The sequence below is a fragment of the Dendrobium catenatum genome, unplaced genomic scaffold, assembly GCF_001605985.2.
Source record: "Dendrobium catenatum unplaced genomic scaffold, ASM160598v2 fragScaff_scaffold_1557, whole genome shotgun sequence".
NCBI classification, from domain to species: domain Eukaryota; kingdom Viridiplantae; phylum Streptophyta; class Magnoliopsida; order Asparagales; family Orchidaceae; genus Dendrobium; species Dendrobium catenatum.
In genome coordinates this window covers 6,822,611-6,841,575 of record NW_021320019.1, presented here as the reverse complement: position 1 = coordinate 6,841,575, position 18,965 = coordinate 6,822,611, and the positions used below count along the sequence as shown (strand labels likewise).

The 18,965-nt window shown below is 34.7% G+C and overlaps 1 protein-coding gene across 6 annotated transcripts in view; it reads right to left on the bottom strand.

Annotated features, from left to right (window-relative positions):
• Positions 1–4,060: 4,060 nt before the first annotated feature.
• LOC110091856 (carbon catabolite repressor protein 4 homolog 6) overlaps positions 4,061–18,965 on the bottom strand; it is a 32,766-nt gene continuing 17,861 nt past the window's right edge. For 3 of the 6 annotated variants that reach the window (XM_028700622.1, XM_020816109.2, XM_028700621.1), the window contains 5 exons: positions 17,774–17,865; positions 16,413–17,625; positions 8,284–8,369; positions 5,033–5,117; positions 4,061–4,370 (listed from right to left, as the gene is read on the bottom strand). In XM_028700622.1, the coding sequence (XP_028556455.1) occupies positions 4,302–4,370; positions 5,033–5,117; positions 8,284–8,369; positions 16,413–17,625; positions 17,774–17,865 (1,545 nt within the window). In that variant the 3' untranslated portion in view covers positions 4,061–4,301. The remainder of the gene's footprint in view (positions 4,371–5,032; positions 5,118–8,283; positions 8,370–16,412; positions 17,626–17,773; positions 17,866–18,965) is intronic. The other 3 variants (XM_028700625.1, XM_028700623.1, XR_003702990.1) reach the window with 2 other exon arrangements.

The following is an 18,965-nucleotide window of genomic DNA, read 5'->3' as shown; positions in this document are numbered from 1 at the left end:
CACACCTTTAGACTTTGTATTAATCGCATCAGAATCTCTTGCAATAGTGGAAACAGACTCCTTTAAATTACAATAATTTATCAAATGACCAGTTTTTCCACATTTAAAAGAAAATTGTAGAAATTTTTTCATACTCAAGCCTTCGAAAAAATCATCCAGACGAACCTTCAACCCAAACACCCAAAGGAAGCTGTTTGTCTAACATGACACAAACACAAACTCTAGCATATTCTCTCCTTCCCCATTGAAACATATTATCATCAATCAATAAAGGTGTTCATACTATGGATGCAATTCTTGTCACATTTATCTCATCCCATCATTACAGAGAAAGATGTGGCCTTTTTATCCAAATTGGAGATGACAAGTCCCTCAAAGATGTAGGTGAAAAGGTAGGAGTCCACTTGTCAATGCCTACTATATAGCTATTTACATACCAAGGTCCTTTTGATAATACATCCTCCATAGCTTCTACTGAATGAAAAGAACATAGTACCCATCCTAATCCAAGAATTGTAAGATGAAATTTACCAAATTGCAATCATTGGCGATGTAATTCATCAACAATAATCTGAATCGGAACATCTTTTCCAAATACTTTAACTATTACAGAAAACTGTAGCTTATCCTTGTTAGCAGCTTCATTTGCCTCACATAGTTTCACAGCCACTCCATCCTCTGAAAGAAATGATTCACCTTTGGAAAAATTAACCTTGATGTTTGGCCGTTTGGATCATGGTTTAATAGGAGGAATATTAACAATTCTTCCCTTATCATTATCTACCCCTGCTGCAAAATTTGTATCCAGATTTCCTTTACGAACATTTGGACAAACGCCTGAAGCCTTAATGGCATCAGTCCTACCAGACAACTTCTCCTTATACGATTTATTATCAATGTCAACCATAGGACTATCAGATTTGCCATTCAAATTTCCAAACCCATTTACGTAAATCTTCATCCCCGATGACGATGAAGCTTCAAAATCAGGAGATCTTTCCATAAGAGAAAATCCAATGGATGAACGAGGGGTTTTCATAATCGATACATTATCAATCGATTTACCCTTGCCAATCACAAGAGAGACAATTTTATCTACACAAGCCAGGCAGAAGTCGGATCTCTTTTATCACCAATGAGCCTTCTTTGAGGAATGATAATCCCTCGACGAAAATTATTAGATCCAACTTCTGCGTGAGAAGCAGATGGAGCAATCACAGCAGAAGTTTGGCAGCCTGAAAATGGGCTTTGCCGCCATGACTGAGGATTCCACCAAAAAGCGGAAGGAGAAAAGTTTGAAAAAAAAGGAGGTTTTCCACTCTAAAAAAAGGGGAGTTTCTCACTCTAAAAAAGGGGATGTTTTAGTATTTTAGGTGTAGTTTTAAAACAATATAAATGTTTTAAAAATTTAATTATTTGATCGGATGAAAGTAAATCCAAAGAAATTTGCTGATGTATTTAGAATTCACATTTTAATTCATTGATATGTATTTCAAAATGGCCCAACTGGGTGATTTTCATTTGTGGCAACTGAGATGCAATCAAATTCCTTCATCAAGCAAAAATAGTACATTTGAACAAAGAAATGGTCTCATACTAGTTATTCTCAAATCAAACAAGTACTAAACACTGATGAGAAGTAAACCAAAGGGCGACAATCCAAGAGAAGCACAAACCAACTCCTAGGAGGACATAAAAGCAAGGTGCAAGCCTAATAGTATCAATCGCTTTGATTCATCGTTAGCCAAGTTAAGAAAAATTCTAAGGGTCATAGGGTCTACCAAGTTGAATCAAACATAGAAAAAAAAAAAAAAAGGTTTTTGTAAGCCCTGATACATCGTCAAAAAATTATATTGATCAAGCACGAATCTCGAGGCAAAAGCTAGTTGGAAACTTTAAAAATTAAATCCGGAAGCACCCGAACTCCAATTTCAGCGAGCTTACAGTCAAACTAAGCGTCTCGGAAATACGAACCCAACTACACCAAGTTCAACCCAATCCGAGCCCAAATGGGTCCGAATCATGGACCCGAAGCGCTGTTGGAAGGTTCAAACCGCAATTTGAGATACCAAACGATCTCCGATTTTAACGAGCTTATACTCGAATCGAACGGCTCGACGAGATGAATCCAACGAGCCCAAGATCGCCGAATTCCGACATCTCTAAGACCTTCAAATGTCCAACGAACGGTGCACGATCGTAGGATTCGATATCAACCGTCCATTCAACCACTCCCTATTCGCCCCTGATCTCACGCCTATTTACGAGCTATACCACTCCAGAAAATCTATAAATAGAGCCCTCATTCTTCACAAGAGGGGATCCAAGCAAGAAGAGAAGAAGAGAAGAGCAGGAAGAAGCTCCTACTCGACCGCCGCCGGAACATCGCCGGACCACCGCCCGAACATCGCCGAACCACCGCAGGAACCTCGCCGGACCACCGCCTCAAGGCCCAACGTTCAGACCCGACGTCCTGCTGAAGACCCGACATCCTGCTTAAGGCCCGACGTTCTGCTAAAGGCCCTACGTTCTACTCAAGATCAGACTATCAACACCCGAACTTCCAAGTGACACCGGGTCTAACACCTGATTCCTATCGAACAGTTACTAATTGTAAATCTGATCGCCCTTAGAGGGGATTCAGTTCCTTTGTAACTGACTCAAAGTCTAGTGGAAATATTTTCAACTGGGCTAGGCCCCGTGGTTTTTCCCCTTTTCAAGGGTTTTATACGTAAAAAATCTTGTGTTCTCTGTGTGTGTGCTAGATATCCGTGCAAAGCTAAGACGTATAGTTAAAACTCTATCGCCATGTATATTCAAGCCCGCAACAAGCCCAATGGTCAGATATTACTGATGTTATAGACTCAACAAGTCTAAATATGATCGAGTCGCCAGCCATTATTAAAGTTAAAAAATCCAATGGAACCATGGTGATAAGTGGTGCAATGAGCCCAATAGCAACACTAGTCCTCTAACCTTTTTGGTAAAATTAATAAGCTCCAAGAACCTATATCAAAGATGACTTCTGAAGAATTTGTGAAGCCTCAACTAAGCCAAATAACTTCTCTGTTTTATTAAGAGCATTGTCAATGATTGGCAAGTTCCTATTCAAGACTGTCAAACTACTTACTAAGCCAACTAGTATTGATATAAATGATCAACAACAACAACAAGCATTTATCCCATTACATGGGATCAACTACATTAATTATTTTTCTCCATTATGCCCAGGAAGAATATCCAAATGACCCTTTTCAACAAATATACTACATTAAAAAAGAATTTTAGTTGTTGTCAGATAAAATGGAGAACTTAGATTAAAGACAGTGAACCAGCTTTCCTAACCCATTTGAAAGAGAAATGGAAATAACTGTTATTCCTTTCATTTTGTATGATACAGTCATACAATTCAGTCAATCTTTATTTATTTTTTCTTTTTTTCTTTTGAGTTTCTGAACCAAGTGCCTTTCTTAACTCAAACTCTGAAATTAGATCGAAAATTCATAAATTACATGAGCTTTTTGAAGATGTCTTTGATATTTAGGGCTATGGTTTCAAACAAGCAAGAAAATGAGAGAAATAATATGACATATTAGGCTATACAATTGAGTTCATATTCCTAGGTTTCAATGATTATGCAATGTAACATTGAATGCCTAAAATAAAAGTTTACCTTTCATTTGATAGAGAAATCTCATGGGCACAGCCGGACTTGATTTAACTGATAATAGCCAGGACCAAGACCTTGCCATTATTTATTGCCTGAGGCCACATGAAAGTTGTATTAATATTTAATATAAAGTTAATCTGTTCATGGCCACTCCATAAATCCCTTATCCATAATTGTCAAATCAAGGAAGAAACACACATGTGAAGTTTGAATTTCTCTTTATTTCTTCCACAAAAATCAAATTTATCACAAGAAGCTATCTTCATATTAGGAACCCTTTCTCCTGGAATTTTTCATCAGATTTCTGATCAATCAAGAGAAAGAAAACGCTTAAATAACACAAATCTTTCTAAAAGCAATCCTCTGCAGGTTAGCATTCTATCTTAAATATCATTTCAACCCATAGGAAATCATGGATTGATTTCCAGTTGCATTATGCTAAAGATAAAAGAAGTAAAATCATGATATACAGAACTATAGGTTTCACTTTATAAGGAAAACTGTTTTAACAACATAATGTTATGTGCATAGAACCCTAATAATTTCGCTACAACACGGCCAAAGAAAAATAAAACATTCGCATGGAAAATTACATTGTAGATATACTGTAAAACAAGTTTGAAAGTTGAGCCTATTTGTTTTGAGAACCTTTGGAAAATGCCAATTCACAGGCCAATGCAATATGGTCACTTCCCCATTTCTGCAAGAGTAAAGAATTAGAAATGCAATTTTAATAGCAAGCATTACCAATAATTTTTCTGATATAATTCCTAGAATTTCACCAATATTTTAGAAAAGGATGATTTACATACATAGCAATCCAAAAAACTAGGTTTAACATATTTAATATCTAAACTTCACACTATTATATGATCTAACACTCTATTAATGGTTCTCACTAAACACTTGATAGACACAAAGGGGAAAGAGATGGACTGCCTTTGCTGGCCAAGCTCTCTAAATGGTGGCTTGTTGAATTGGGCAGCAGCAGCAGCTGGAGGAATGATTATGACAGAGGCAATGGCTGCGAGGTGTGAATAAAGAAGAAAAATTCACAATTGGAGATTCAAGGGACTAGCGATGTGCAAAGGGTGATGAGACTGGCGGCAAATAGGAGCAAGTGAAGGGCAATGGCTGGCTGCATGTGAAGAGTGTCGGTACCGGCGGCGAAGGGTTAATGGTAGCATGATCGAGCAGTGCCAATATGAAATGGCAAGGGGAAGTGTTATTTTTTATTTTATTTAGATGTTAAGTGATATGTATGTAAACAATGAAGTTTATGTGTTAAATATGTAAAACTTAATATTTTGATAACAATCTATGTAAAACCCATTTTAGAGAAATGGAGAAGGAGAATGCAACCTGTGTTGGAAATCCAGGAGTCCTCTGCAAGACATGCCTCGGAATTGTGTCAAGCACTTTAACAGTCTGAAGTTCTTCAGAACACCTGAAATTTCCATCAAGAGTGTTTCAAATGCTTTGAATCATGTCAGAGATGGATAACAATAACACGGGATCACAAATAACGAAGAGCCTACATAATTATACTAGGATAAGCACAAAATAAATTTATCTGAACTATTTTCATGGATAGGAAATTATTCATAAGTTTATTATTAAAGTAAAACTATTTTGGATTAATATTAATTCAAAATTTGAGTCTGATTTAGATTTAAATTTCTACTTAAACACAAGTAAATAGAAGAAGGAAAGGAGCCATGCTTGTGAGCAAGCCAAGAAAAATTCCTTCTATTTTGCGAAGCAAAAAACGGCATGGAAATTAGAGGGAGAGAAACTCAGATATTTGCGATTATGTAGAGGAAATTCAAATGCATGGCTGCTGGAGAAATTTACAATAGTAGAAAAAAGAGAGACGAGAGAAAAAAAATAAAATTAAAAGAGAAGAATTTTTTTTGCCTTGTTTATTTGTGACCATGTTGAATTAGTTTGATACAATTAAAGTGGTGTGGTGCAATTATAAAGGTGTCAGGAAGTGAGTAGCTGTTGTTCTGAGGAGCATTCAAGTGAACGTGTCTACTATAATTTAATTCTTTTGCATGTATCCTCGCTCATCTATCTTGTAAGATTCTCTGATTTGTTTGGCTTGAGAGAATTGAGGGTCTCTCTTTTTTTGGTGAGATTGGGTGTACTTGAGTTGGAAAAGAACATTTTCTTGTTCCCTTTTTATTTGTACACCTGTGCACTTTTTGTTAGTGAATCGAATCATCTCCTCTCCTATGGACATAATAAATTATTTTAACAAAAAAAAAATCTTTATATCTTCTTTTAGTATTTAATCTCTTTATTATTACCTTATGTGTTCATCATACTCATTCCCGCAAGATGCTCACACAAAAGGCATTTTTTTTTCCTATCGAGAGAGCATATTGCCATTCTTCTATAAAGCATACAATAGCAAAATAATTATGGGCTATAACAATTCTAGGGGAATATATATATATATATATATATATAAGCATGATCACCAGTAAATCAACATGGTTGTTTAAGCTTTCATGCCTTAGAGAGGAACATAGGGGGATGATTCTTTTTGTCAACAGGAGATGAAAATGCAGCTGAGGAGAGAAAAGTTTGGTGGAATAAACGGAATAGCTTTAAATTCAAATAATAATAAGAACATCTAATAAAAAGCATTGAAATCCCAATTTATAGAAATAAAGTTACATAAGAAAATCAAACCAATCAAAATCTAAGTTCGCTAAAGTCCTAAAAATAGATGAATCTAATCATCTAATTTAAAAATAAGATAATTCTAAAATCAAATATTTAAAATGAAATAAAATAATTGAAAATAATCCAAAAATATGAGAATAATTTTAAAAAAAAGCTATAATATTCTTGATGCGTGCCTTGTTTGTCATTTGTGTGTGCATACTCCTGCATGTTGGGTACCTTAAATATTTGGGCGGGGAATTCAGCTTGTTGGTATTCCTTCTTATTGTGGAAACTATCTTCATATCTAATCATCTTTACAAGCCCATAAGTTATAAGAATAAGAATCTTATAGGCCCCTCCAAAAAAGAATTTAGAGGTTTCAATCGATTAAGTAGGTGATTATCTTCTTCACTATAGGCACTGGATTCTATCACTTCAATATCATCATTTCAATTCTGTATACTATTCTTGAACCTCAACATGCATCCATTAACTTTATGGTTCTTTCAAATTTGGCACAGCCCCAGCATCCTCTACCTTGCAGTTGTTTAAAAACTTAAAATCTCGTTGTAGCACGAGAAAGCAAGAAGCATACTATTCATTGCAATTACAGTTTTCCAAGCAAGCAACTTTTAGGGTTCTTTGCAGTGAGATGAATAATACAAAAAAGCATTACAAAAATTGTCCATTTAACTAATCTATCCCACTTACAGAAATTAATGACACAAGAAAAGAACGAATCCAAATAATCAGCAGCTTATATTGTAAAAAAAGATTAAATTTCAAAATAGTCCTCAAACTATTCTTAGGCAGAAAATTTACTCCCAGTTTATCACATTTTTTTAATTTAGTTTCTTGGCTATACAAAATTGATCCAAAATATTCCCTCAAAGAATAAATTGGGATCAATTTTGTATAGTTGATTGGCTAAATTGAAATTAGTTTTGCATCATAATTTCTATATGATGGACCATTTAGATCAATTCTTTATAGTGGAGGGACAAAATTGGAGAAACGTGATATTTTGGGACTAAATTGGTCATATGTGAATAATAATGTGACTTTTGATATTTTATTTTATTGAAAATAATAATAACATCATCAATACCATTATCTCACTTAATGGGGATAAGGGTAATAGAATAAATAAGAAAAATGTGCAAAATCATTTATCAAAAATTAGGTTAGGGTACAAATAACTATGTGCAGAAATGGTATTGTGATAACGTGATTACCTGGTCAGATCCCAACATCAACACATGATATATTTCTAGTGGTGTATATTTGCATATAAAATTACACAACTAAAGAAAATTGACTTCACCTACACTGGTAACTTCACGATAACCACCGCTCATCCTTATCCCAAATTGATAATATAACTAATAAAAATTCTCAGTTGCATAAGGTATATGGTGCAAAATGAATTTCTTCTCCTAGTTAGCTAGGATAAGGTAGACTACAATGATGCTCCTAATGTCATGATAGACAATTTAACCAAAAGAGATTGATGAATGAAATCAAACAGAATTAATAGCCAATAAATTGCATGTCATCATCTAATTTCTAAGAAAAGAATATTAATGGCCACATAAAGTCTATAACTTGATAGTAGCTTTTTTTAATTAATTTAAGATAATAAAGATAAATCTTAAATTAAATTTTGAAAGGTCAGAATACAATTATGAGGTCTTATTAACTGGTAAAATTTCAATTCTATATAAAAAAATATCTGCAAATTAGCATCAAATCAGACATCTCAACTGAGTTCAGGAACTTATTCGTCATTGCAAATATCTGAACTGGGTTTTGAAAGTAGTTCATTATATTCTTACCAATGTAACTGTCCCCAAAACAAGGAATCTCGCTTCATTTTTTTTAAGCTTTATTTAGACGATTTCTACTGACAGAAGAAGTATAAAAGTTAGACGACAAACCATATGTAGTCAACTGTGCCCATAAATTGCTGATTGTAACTAGTTACTTGAGGCTCTCTGCTTGAGTCTTTTGTCCCAGCATAATCCTGAGAGAAGAAAATAAACAGACTAAACAAACGGATAGCAGAACAAATAATATAATCATAACAGCCAGTATAACTGTATTGAAATTATCTTAATGCATAATAATAATAATAATATAATAATAATAATAATAATAATAATAATAATAATAATAATAATAATGTTGCGGGAATGCGGGCTAGAATATACGCAGCGATAGAGTTAAAATACTTTCGTCTTAGCATTGTACGAATATTCAACACACAAACAAGAAAGGAAAATAAACACCAGGATTTTTACGTGGAAAACTCTAAAAAGGGGAAAAACCATGGGGCTGCGCCCAATTGAAGTAATTCCACTAGTGTTTGTTTGAAGTACAAAGGCTGATTCGTCCCACAAGTTAGCATGATCAGATTACAAAAAGTTTCTTCTGAATTGAAATTCAGTTACAAAGTTATGCAGAATTCCGGCGTCTCCAGAATATCCGGTAGAATTCCGGCGTATTCAGGCAGCGGAAAGAACTCTGGTATCACTTGGGCAGAGTTTCGACGTCCGGGGGGAACTCTGTCGTTAATTGGGAAGAATTTCAGCATCCCGTGGAAGTTGTGTAGAATTCTGGCATCTCGTGGAAGTCGGGTAGAATTCTGGCGTCATTTGAAGTTCGGGCAGAACTTCGGCGGTGGTCGAGGAGTTTTTTCCCTCCTAATCTTCTTTCTTCTCCTCTTTTTGGTCTCTTCTTCTTCTCTTCTCTTTGCTTGAGTCCCCTCTTGTGAATAATGAGGGCTCTATTTATAGTTTTTTTGGAGTGGCATAGCTCGTAAATAGGCATGAGATCAGGGGCAAATATGGAGTGGTTGAATGGACGACTGATATTGAATCCTTAGATCATGCACCATTCGTTGGATATTTGAAGGCTTTAGTGATGTCGGAATTCGGCGATCTTGGGCTCGTTGGATTCGTCCCGTCGAGCCGCTCAATTCGACTATAAGCTCGTTAAAATCGGAGACCATTTGGTAACTCAAATTGTAGTACGAGCTTCCCAACAGCACTTCAGGCGCTTGATTTGTGCTTATTTGGGCTTGGATTGAGTTAAATTTGATGTCGTTGGGTTCATATTTCCAAGAAGCTCAGTTTGACTATAAGTTCGCTGAAAACAGAGTTCAAATGCTTCCGAATTTATTTTTTGAAGTTTCCAGGTTGGTTTTGCCTTGAAATTCGTGCCCGATCAAGATAATTTTATGATGACGTATCAGTTGCCCCCCTACTTTCGGACGTTGAAGCTCCAAGAGTCAAAAAATAGATGCATCGACAATTTGCATTAGCCGAACCACAAAAAATTGTGTTCCAAAAATTAAATGCTTGCTCAAACTTGATTGTAGAGGCCCCGTTGAGCTCCAAAAGTGTCAAAATTGAGTTCAGAACGTCGAAAAACGTGTCCGGGAACCAAAAAAAGTCAGATTCGGACCGTCCGGGCCGAAAATCGGGCCCGAACAAAGTTAGGCAGCCAAATCGGCCAGCTGTTAGCCGCCGCGCGCCGACGGCGGCGGCACGCGCGAAATGGCGCGTTCCACGCTGGACTGCGTGGTTAAGCCGAATTTTCATTTTTTTTTAATTTCCGTGGGGCCCACATGAGTCGAAAAATTCAGAAAAATTCCTAAAAAATTCCAGAAAATTCGAGAAAAATTCAAAAAAAATCAAAATTTTTGAAAATTCCAGAGAACTCTAGAAACTTCCCCCTTCTCCCAAAAAAGACTATAAATAGACCCCCAAGGCCAAGAGAAAAACTGCACCTTCTCTTTCAGAAGGCAGATTGGATTGTGAATAAGGCACTACCCAGAGATTTCACCCTCATTTTATGAGGACTTTAGATCTGAGTTCAGGTTTCCTATAAGGGCAAGACCCTATAATTAATTACCTCTCCCAATAAGAAGAGAGAACTTTAGATTAAGTCTAGTCGTCAAACAAATACAAAGTATCTAGCGTATGGTAGTAGCATGGGTTCAATTTGAAAGTTTAATATTTAAAATTAGAAATTCACCACATTGCACTTAAAGCAGATGGTGAGGAAATGATGATGAGCCCAATCAAGATCCCATGGTTTTGTCATCCTAGGCCATCGTGGTACTTGGCTACTTAGTCAGAGGAGGTAGTTAACCCAACCTAACAAAAAGTTCCTTATCGGCAGCCATGAGTTGTTTCGTCTAAGGGTACATTGTAGACCTCGGATGAGTATTTATTTAAAGGGATAAATTTGAACCGGCCATAACTAACAGAGGGCTTTGTGCCCTATTGATTATATCATATTGATTCATATCTCAAGAATTTAAAGTCATTGGGGAGTATGTGGGCTATGACCGTAACCGTAAAGGGTCGCGATCGTAATCGTTGGCCACCATCTAGCCAAACCGCTGATTAGAGGACCAATGTTACATCCTTACTGGCAAGAGATTATTTGAGAATGATCATAATAAAATTCTTGACCAGACACTAGTTCTTTGTGAGCTGAAGTGTATTTTCAAACTTGTCCACCTCGATAAATTGTTGTAGAGGATGCATGGATTATGCTTTAAGCAGCTGATGACTTATTTCAATTTTAAATATATCAGGTTTTGATATTTTCTTGGGGTTTTGAATTTTGTGGGCTTTTAGGAGGCATTTTTAAGTGTTTGTTATCCCATCTGGTTGAGATAAACATTCAATATGGCCATCATCGGAGTATTCACGGGCAATTGTATTTTATTGAATGAACTCTGTCAACTCTATTTGCTTACCAACATAGAATCAGGCTTATTGTAAGCTTTATACCTTTATTTAGTGAATTTACTAGTTATTGGCCTTGAAAGCCCAATCTGAACATATTAAAATAAATATCTCGGTTGACATCATGACCGCATATTTGTTTGATAGTTCGAGCTGAGTCAACTCTTATCTACTCACATAAAATGATCGGGCACAAACTTAGATTTATTATTTGACCCACGCACTATCCTCATACATTACACGTGTACATTTTTCATCCCATGTTTCTTGAAAATTAAAATGTTGATGCATCTAGAATTTGAAAAATAAAGCAATCCTAAGAGTATAATGGAGTAATTAACAGTCATCACAAGAGCACATAAGACCAAGTAAAAAATAAAAAAAGATTAATCCAGAAGCATGCAACAAGAATAAATTGAGGATATATTGATTTAAACAACTATGATGATGCAAACATTAAATAAGTTGCTTAAGTGGTGTGAAATCAACCCAATAAGACAAAAGAGGTACACAAAGGAATTCACTACCTTTTCTCGCTATTCTCCTTATGGTTGACTCTTAATAAAATAATAATAATATTTTCTATTATTTTAAAGGTAGGTGTCAACCCATTATCCAAGGAATCTTTTAGCAATATTATGTTAGAGTGGTTAGAAATAAAGGATAAATTTGAGGAAAAGTAGGTGATTATCTTGCAATGAGGAGATTCCCTCTTTTCATGCTAGAACGCATGAAAGTTTCCATTTTTAATGCATATAATTAAGTGATGCTGTTGAATAAGTTTAGCCGACCCCACGTATTGGGATAAAGGCTTGATGTTGTTGTTGTATAATTAAGTGATGCTAACAAATCATGCATAAAAATAAGTTTTGATTTATTTTTTTAATTAGCTATATTTTAAATTTCATTGAACTACTTTGAGTCTATAAGTAAAATCAATGTATTTAATATCTTTCATGAAAATTTGGAATAAAGCTAATATGTCGACCATACTCTCTTTCTAGCATCCATGATAGGCTCCTTTGATTTCTCTTTCTATCTCGATCACTTAATTTCTCCCTACCCATGAAATATAAGGAGGATATGAATTAATATTAAGGAGAAAAAAAGAAGAAAAGAGCTAGAGGAATGAAGGGGATGTAAAACCTGAAAAATATCGATCATCTAAGTTGCACGCATTTTGATGCGCCACGACAAAGTTAGGCAAAATTTCAAAGTCGTCGGAATTCGACATAATAAATTTTATAAAATTCTACGCAAAATTTCGATCGAAATGGTATATAGAATATATACCTAATTCTGCACGATTTTAAAATTAAAAATCGTCAAAGTTCGTTTAAGTAACTTTAACCCATTTTGCCCATTCTACCCCTCATGAAACTTTAGGGAAAAGTTAAGTAGGAGGGCACATGTGTAATTCTTCCTCAAAGTCCCCTAAATTCCTATGGGACAGAAATATTTCGGTCCCATTTATTGTTTCCTCAGTTGGCCTAACGAAAGGAGAGGGAGGCGACGGGAGAGGCGAATGACGACCCAAGGGGCGGATTTCAGCGGCCAATCATGGAGAAAATTATAGGGAATACTAAGAGAAGGTTAAGGTAAGTTGTATTTAAGAGATTTCTCATTCTTTTGTAAAGTTTTCTTTAAGGGAAAAATCTAAGGTTTGATGAAAACTTCAAATCTCATTAAGAATATGATAGAGAAGATTTAGGAGGTGGCTTTATGTATAAAAATGAGATGTTTTCCTAAAAAATTTAGATTTCAAAAATTAGGATTTTCTTCGAATTTCTTTTCCTTTCAAAATGACTTTGTAAAATGCTTCCTAATGGCATTAAAAAACTTTTATAGGAAGTTAATTTAATTTTATGATACAAGTTTTAGAAATTATGGTTTTTCCTAATCATGAAACCCTTAAGCATTATTGTTCTAATTGAACTTAGGAAAGAGTTTTAGAGGTGAAATTTAGAGTTTTTATACAAAATGTTATTTAATTGTAATTTAAATTTGGTTTAATCCAAAAATTTATAGTATTTTCTTTAAGTATAAAGTGTATGGGAGGTTCTTTAAGCATGCATTATGTAATGGACATGAAGAAGATTCCCAAAAAGTTAAGATCATGATGCAATCCAAAATTTAGAGAAATTAGGAATGAGATTAATCTTGGATTGGGAAAGGGTTCAATTAGGAAAAGTAAGAATATCGTATGGGTAGGGTCTTTATTTTCATAGTTTAGGGTTTTGAGAAGTTTATGTGGAAACAAGTGATATTTACACATTATTTTATGTTTCTTTTAGATATTGATCATGTAAATGGACAAATTCGTTAGGACATTCGACAAATCACACCGTCGTGAGGTAGGCAAAATGAAATTCTTTTAAATTTGAAAAATTCTTTAAATACAATCATGTAGAAAGTTATTTCTTTTAAATGCAACTTGTACTTTCATATGTGGCTTACCATATTCTTATATGAATGCTTTTGAACACTTGATACAAATACAAATCTATCATGTAATGATGACAGAAAGTGTAAAGCTTATGTCTCTTTTATATGTAATACATATGTCTTCTTTTACATGTAGTATATATGTGATAATATCTCTTTTCTTATGAATTATGCAATTGTGTAACCACATATGAGAACATTAGACCGTACACATGAATGACATGTTAAAATCTCTTTTATGAATAAATAAAGGATGTTTGCATGTGCATGTTTAATGCACAGTATCAATGCTAAAAGGGCTCTTTTGAGCCAATGGTAAAGGAGCTTTTTTGAGCCAAATTATAAAGAGGTTCTTTAAAACCAAATGGTAAAGGAATGACCAATTAAAAGTATACCTAATCAGTAGAAAACAAATGATACTATCACGACGGATGATTAATATTATGTTATTATGATATCATGTCATTATGTTATAGGTATATAAGAGGCATCAAATAAATCATGAATGTTTAATGAAAAACGATTGCAAGCTTATTCAAAGAAATATAACATAAAGATTGAATTAGAGGCATTTTTTATTATAGATGATGTATTATGGCATGTTGAATGTTTCTTTACTTAGAAGTATATGCATGTTGTACTCTTTTTCTTGCCTCTAAATTTAATTGAATGTTATTTTATCTACTGAGTTGTGACTCACCAAACTTATGAAATATTTTTCAGGAGAACCTGATAAGTGATAATGACGGATAGACCACCCTATACATACCGTTGTAGGGAGACGACAATGACAGATACTTTTTTGGTTTTTTTGACATTTTGTATTAGATGGATTCTGGATGACTTGTAATAGGAAGATTTATGAATATCCATTATGAATTAAACTTTTATGTTTATGTTGATATTTTGAATGATAGAGGAAAAGAAATAAATTTTTTTTTACTTAGTGGCTCTTTCTATAGGCATTGGAGACACTTTGGTTATGTTATGTGAATGTTTTAGCTTTTATCGCCTGACTTTCGTTCCCTCCTCTGCGAGTTTACCAGGTCGGGTCGTGACAGAGGAAGTAGAAGAGGGAAAAAAAGTAAAGCAAGCCATCATCCACATAAAGTATACCTTCTAGTTTTATCTAATCTACTTGTTCCCAGTATCTCTTAATCTCCTATTAAACAACATACCCTATTCATATTTATCATTATCACTAACCTTACAATAACAACAAGCCTTTATCCCACTGTGGGGTCGACTAAATGAATAATTTTTCTCCATTGTGTTTTATTAAGAGTCAAATTCTCATTTAAATTTAATAAAAAAAGATCATTTTTAATACTTTATAACCAAATATTTTAGGTCTACCTCTACCTTTCTTAACATAAGTCAATTTTAATACATCTACTCTCCTACCAAGGTCATCATTGGAAGATCAATATTTTATGTGACCAAACCATCTAATGCAACTCTCTATAATCTTATCTGCCACTAGCGCTACTCCAACTTTTTCAAGTATATACTCATTACATATTTTATCTCTAAGTGTAAAGTCACTCATCCACCTGAGCCTCACCTCTAAAACACTTAACTTAATTTTATCTTCTATTTTAATAGCCAACATTTTGCACTATAAAGCATTGTAGGTCTCACCACCATCACATAAAATTTCCCTTAAGTTTGAGGGGTACTTTTCAATCACACAACAAGCCCGATGCATTCCTCTACTTCAACCATCCAACTTAATTCTACTAATAACATCCCTATCTATTTCAACATCGCTTTAAACAATAGAATTGAGATATCTAAAGCATGCATCTATTTTAATGACTTAATCATTATCGTTACCTTAATCGAGCCTTTAAGGACGCCAAATTTTGATTGGTCATATCAATCTGAGTCCACAGCCCAAAAGGCCTGCCTAATGATCCATTGTTTGGCATTATTTGGCCAATGAATCTACCACTAAGCTATATCCCCGTTAGCATCCAAGGTTAGGTGAAGGGCTGTCAATAACCCCATCTCAATCAAGGATCAATGCAAAACAAGATTTCAGTTTAGAAAAATATTCTGAACCTGAAATAGCAAGCATCCAGAATAGCAAATTCCATCAATCAGCATAATAACGTAAGGGAATGCTAATATTATATAAAACAAAAAATAACTCAGTGAAATAGAACTGAGAGAAAGCAAGGTCGTCTAGAAGCTTGATGGACTTTCAACATCAATAGGTTAACCACACTATTTCTTCTAAATGAAACAAGTCCACAACGGTGGAAAGACGCCGCCTCAATGGAAAGAATCATGCCTGAAATCTTTGTAGAGTTTACAGATTAGGTTCTTCAGGACCTAGGAATAATGGGCGTTATTAGTGCCGTGATACAGTCAAAGCCATTAGGATGCTTGTCATCCGGACCACTCGTTTAGGAAATCAAGGGAGCTCATTTCTTTGGTCAATGACAGCTTTATCAATTTGTTATAACCTGCTTCAACTCTTTGGACGTACTTATTGAAATTAAACATGGGGATTGGTCCACCAAGAAAACTTCTCAACAATTTGGCAATGGTTTCATCATTTTATGTTCTACAACTAGCCCTCTAACAATGAAATTTGCTATTTATGAACTGAATACAAGTATAACTTTCATTAAAAGTGAGGCAGGATAATACAGTACTGACATTATATGAAATGTTGTAAAACAGATGAGTTTACACCAAACCATTATTATTTTGTACCTACGAAGTAGGCATCAATTGATGACTTGTTTACAAAACCTGATCTTATTTAATATCTAAAATATATGCATAACTATTATAAAACATAATTTTGTATTGATAATGTATCAAAGACAAAGAAGTTATGTAGCTACAACCTCAACATCTGTGTAAACGCTCCTTAGCTTCCAAGGATGTTCAACAATTGTGCATTTTTCCTTTCCTGATGCAATCTCCATTTCCATTGGGCTCCACCAGTAAGGGTTATAAAATCGCCTCTCTACATTAGAAACAGCACTAGCTAGAGGAAAGGATGAATTTTCCTGAAGCTCTGCATTTGATGAATTAACATCTTTCAAAGTTTGATTATCATCTTCCACACCGAGAAGCTCCTTAAAAAAATTGGAATCTGCATTCTCCTCCATGCCAAACAGCTCAGGAGACTGGCTGACTTCATTTTCCTCTAAACCAGGCAGCTTAGAAGACTGGCTGTTTTTAGTTGAGGTTGCATCTTCACTTAAATTACCAAAAAGAACAGGTATTTCTTCAAGGATCTTGTCTGAGGAAACCTTTTTACAATGCCCACAAGAATCCATATTGCCCATTATTTTATCATCCTCAATACAAGATATAATACTCATTCTATCACTCACATGTGAGCCATCAAAATTGTATACATCCAGCTTATTGTCTTCACCAGAATAATGGCAGGTAATAATAGAGCCAGCCTTCTCTGTAACTGCTGAACCAGTTATGGAATTCTCTTTGTTCTCTACCATGTGCGCTTCTAGAATTGCACAAGAAGTGCAAGATTTCTCTTCAGATAAAGTATCTACCTTACTAGAATCCACGGTAGAGAAATCTTCTTTATAGCTACAAAAAGGTGGAGGATTACCATTAGTGTTTCTGTCCATCTGAAAGCTATGGCTTACACTGTTGTGTATGGGTGCTGCAGTTGAATTATCCATGTTTGATGTAGAAGTCTGTTTTATTTCATTTGCCAAATCAGCACATCCTCGAGAAACCTTGTGGTCAGAACAAGATTCATGCAAAATATGAACCTCTTCGCTATTCTTGCCAGCATCTATATTATCATGTTGGCTGCAAATTTCTGATGTTCTACCGTGCATATTTGCAAGCTCCGGATATGTTGAACTTACTTCAACTTCTGTTCCCCCCAATTTTATGGTTGTAGCACCAGGTGAAATCTGCCCATGAGCCTTTTGTTCTACATCTTGATACGATATCATAGAAGCTTTCTCAGTTGGAGAGGAATTTCTCATGTTATATTGACTGTCTAATCTGGTTTTGCAATAACTTTCCTGAGCACCAAATGTACTTTGACTAGCATAACGGCCGAAAGTCTGAGGTCTGACAAACATAATAAAATTATAAGCAGAAAATTTCCAATTTTTTGGAAGTTTAACCATATTCTGGAAGGTACAAGTTATCTATATTAACTTTTCTGAAATATTACGTTAATTAAAGACGAACTTTATAAGACAGAAATCATGCGTACCTATATAAACTGTAATAAGATTTAGGCCTACTCTGTAATGTAGCAGAATATTGTCCTGATATGTGGTCCCGTGCTAGACCCGACAAATTTAACTACAAATAATAAAGAAGAAAATAATTATAATACTCCAAATTTGTGCATAATTTTTTATGCCAAATTATATCCAAGATGCCAACTGTTATAAAAGAATTAATTTTTTATTAATTACATTTTACTTGTCAAATTGAGCAAATTGATATATAAAAATATATTATTGGCTCAAGAAAAATGGCACGAATGCATGAATCTCACTTTGCAGTTGTAGAATTCCATTTTCCTTGGATCAGATTGTATTTAATCAGATTTCTCCTGAAGGTAGTATCAGGGTTTAATTAGATTTGAGGTTCTTACTTCCTATGAACGCAAGCACTCATAGTTAATTGCTCCTCTTAACACGTATGAGAGAACTCTCGATTAATGATGAATAATTTTTAGATATTATAATCTCAATTATGAGAAAAATTGAGGTAAACCCGATCAAGATCTCACGGTTCCATCATCCAAGTTATACCGTAGGTACCAACACTAACAATTATTAACCGTAGTGTCTAAAAAATCTGCTTAGCAGCCATGAGTTGCCTCCTCTCAGGGATCCCGAGTAGACTGAGATAGTTAGATATGAGTTTTAATTTTATTTGGGTTTTGGGGTTTACATCTATTAGAATACCAAGAAGTTGGTTTGATTTGAGGTTTATGAATTCATTTAGAAGTTACCCATAAGATTGAATTGAAGCGGATCTTACGGTTTCCCTTGAAAGTCGCCCAAATGTTTGAATTTGGGTCAGAACTTACGGCTTTCATTGAAAATAGCCCGGGTGTTTGAATTTGGGTTGGGACTTACGAATTTCATTGAAAATAGCCCGGGTGTTTGAATTTGGGCCGGGACTTATTGCTTTCATTGAAAGTAGCCCGTAAAATGGGTCTTATAACTAAGCTCTAAGTAAGGCTGGCCATTAATTTTGAATTTGGTTTACAAGTCTTATGACTCTCTTAGAAGTTGCCTATAAATTTGATTTGATTGATTGTTTGTTTGTGTAGGTCTTATAGCTTTCTTTTGGAAGTTGTCTAAAAGTGAGTTTTACAACCTAATCCTTTAGATTAAGAAGTCCGTTAATTTGAATTTGATTGATTGTTTGTTTGTGTGGACATTAGT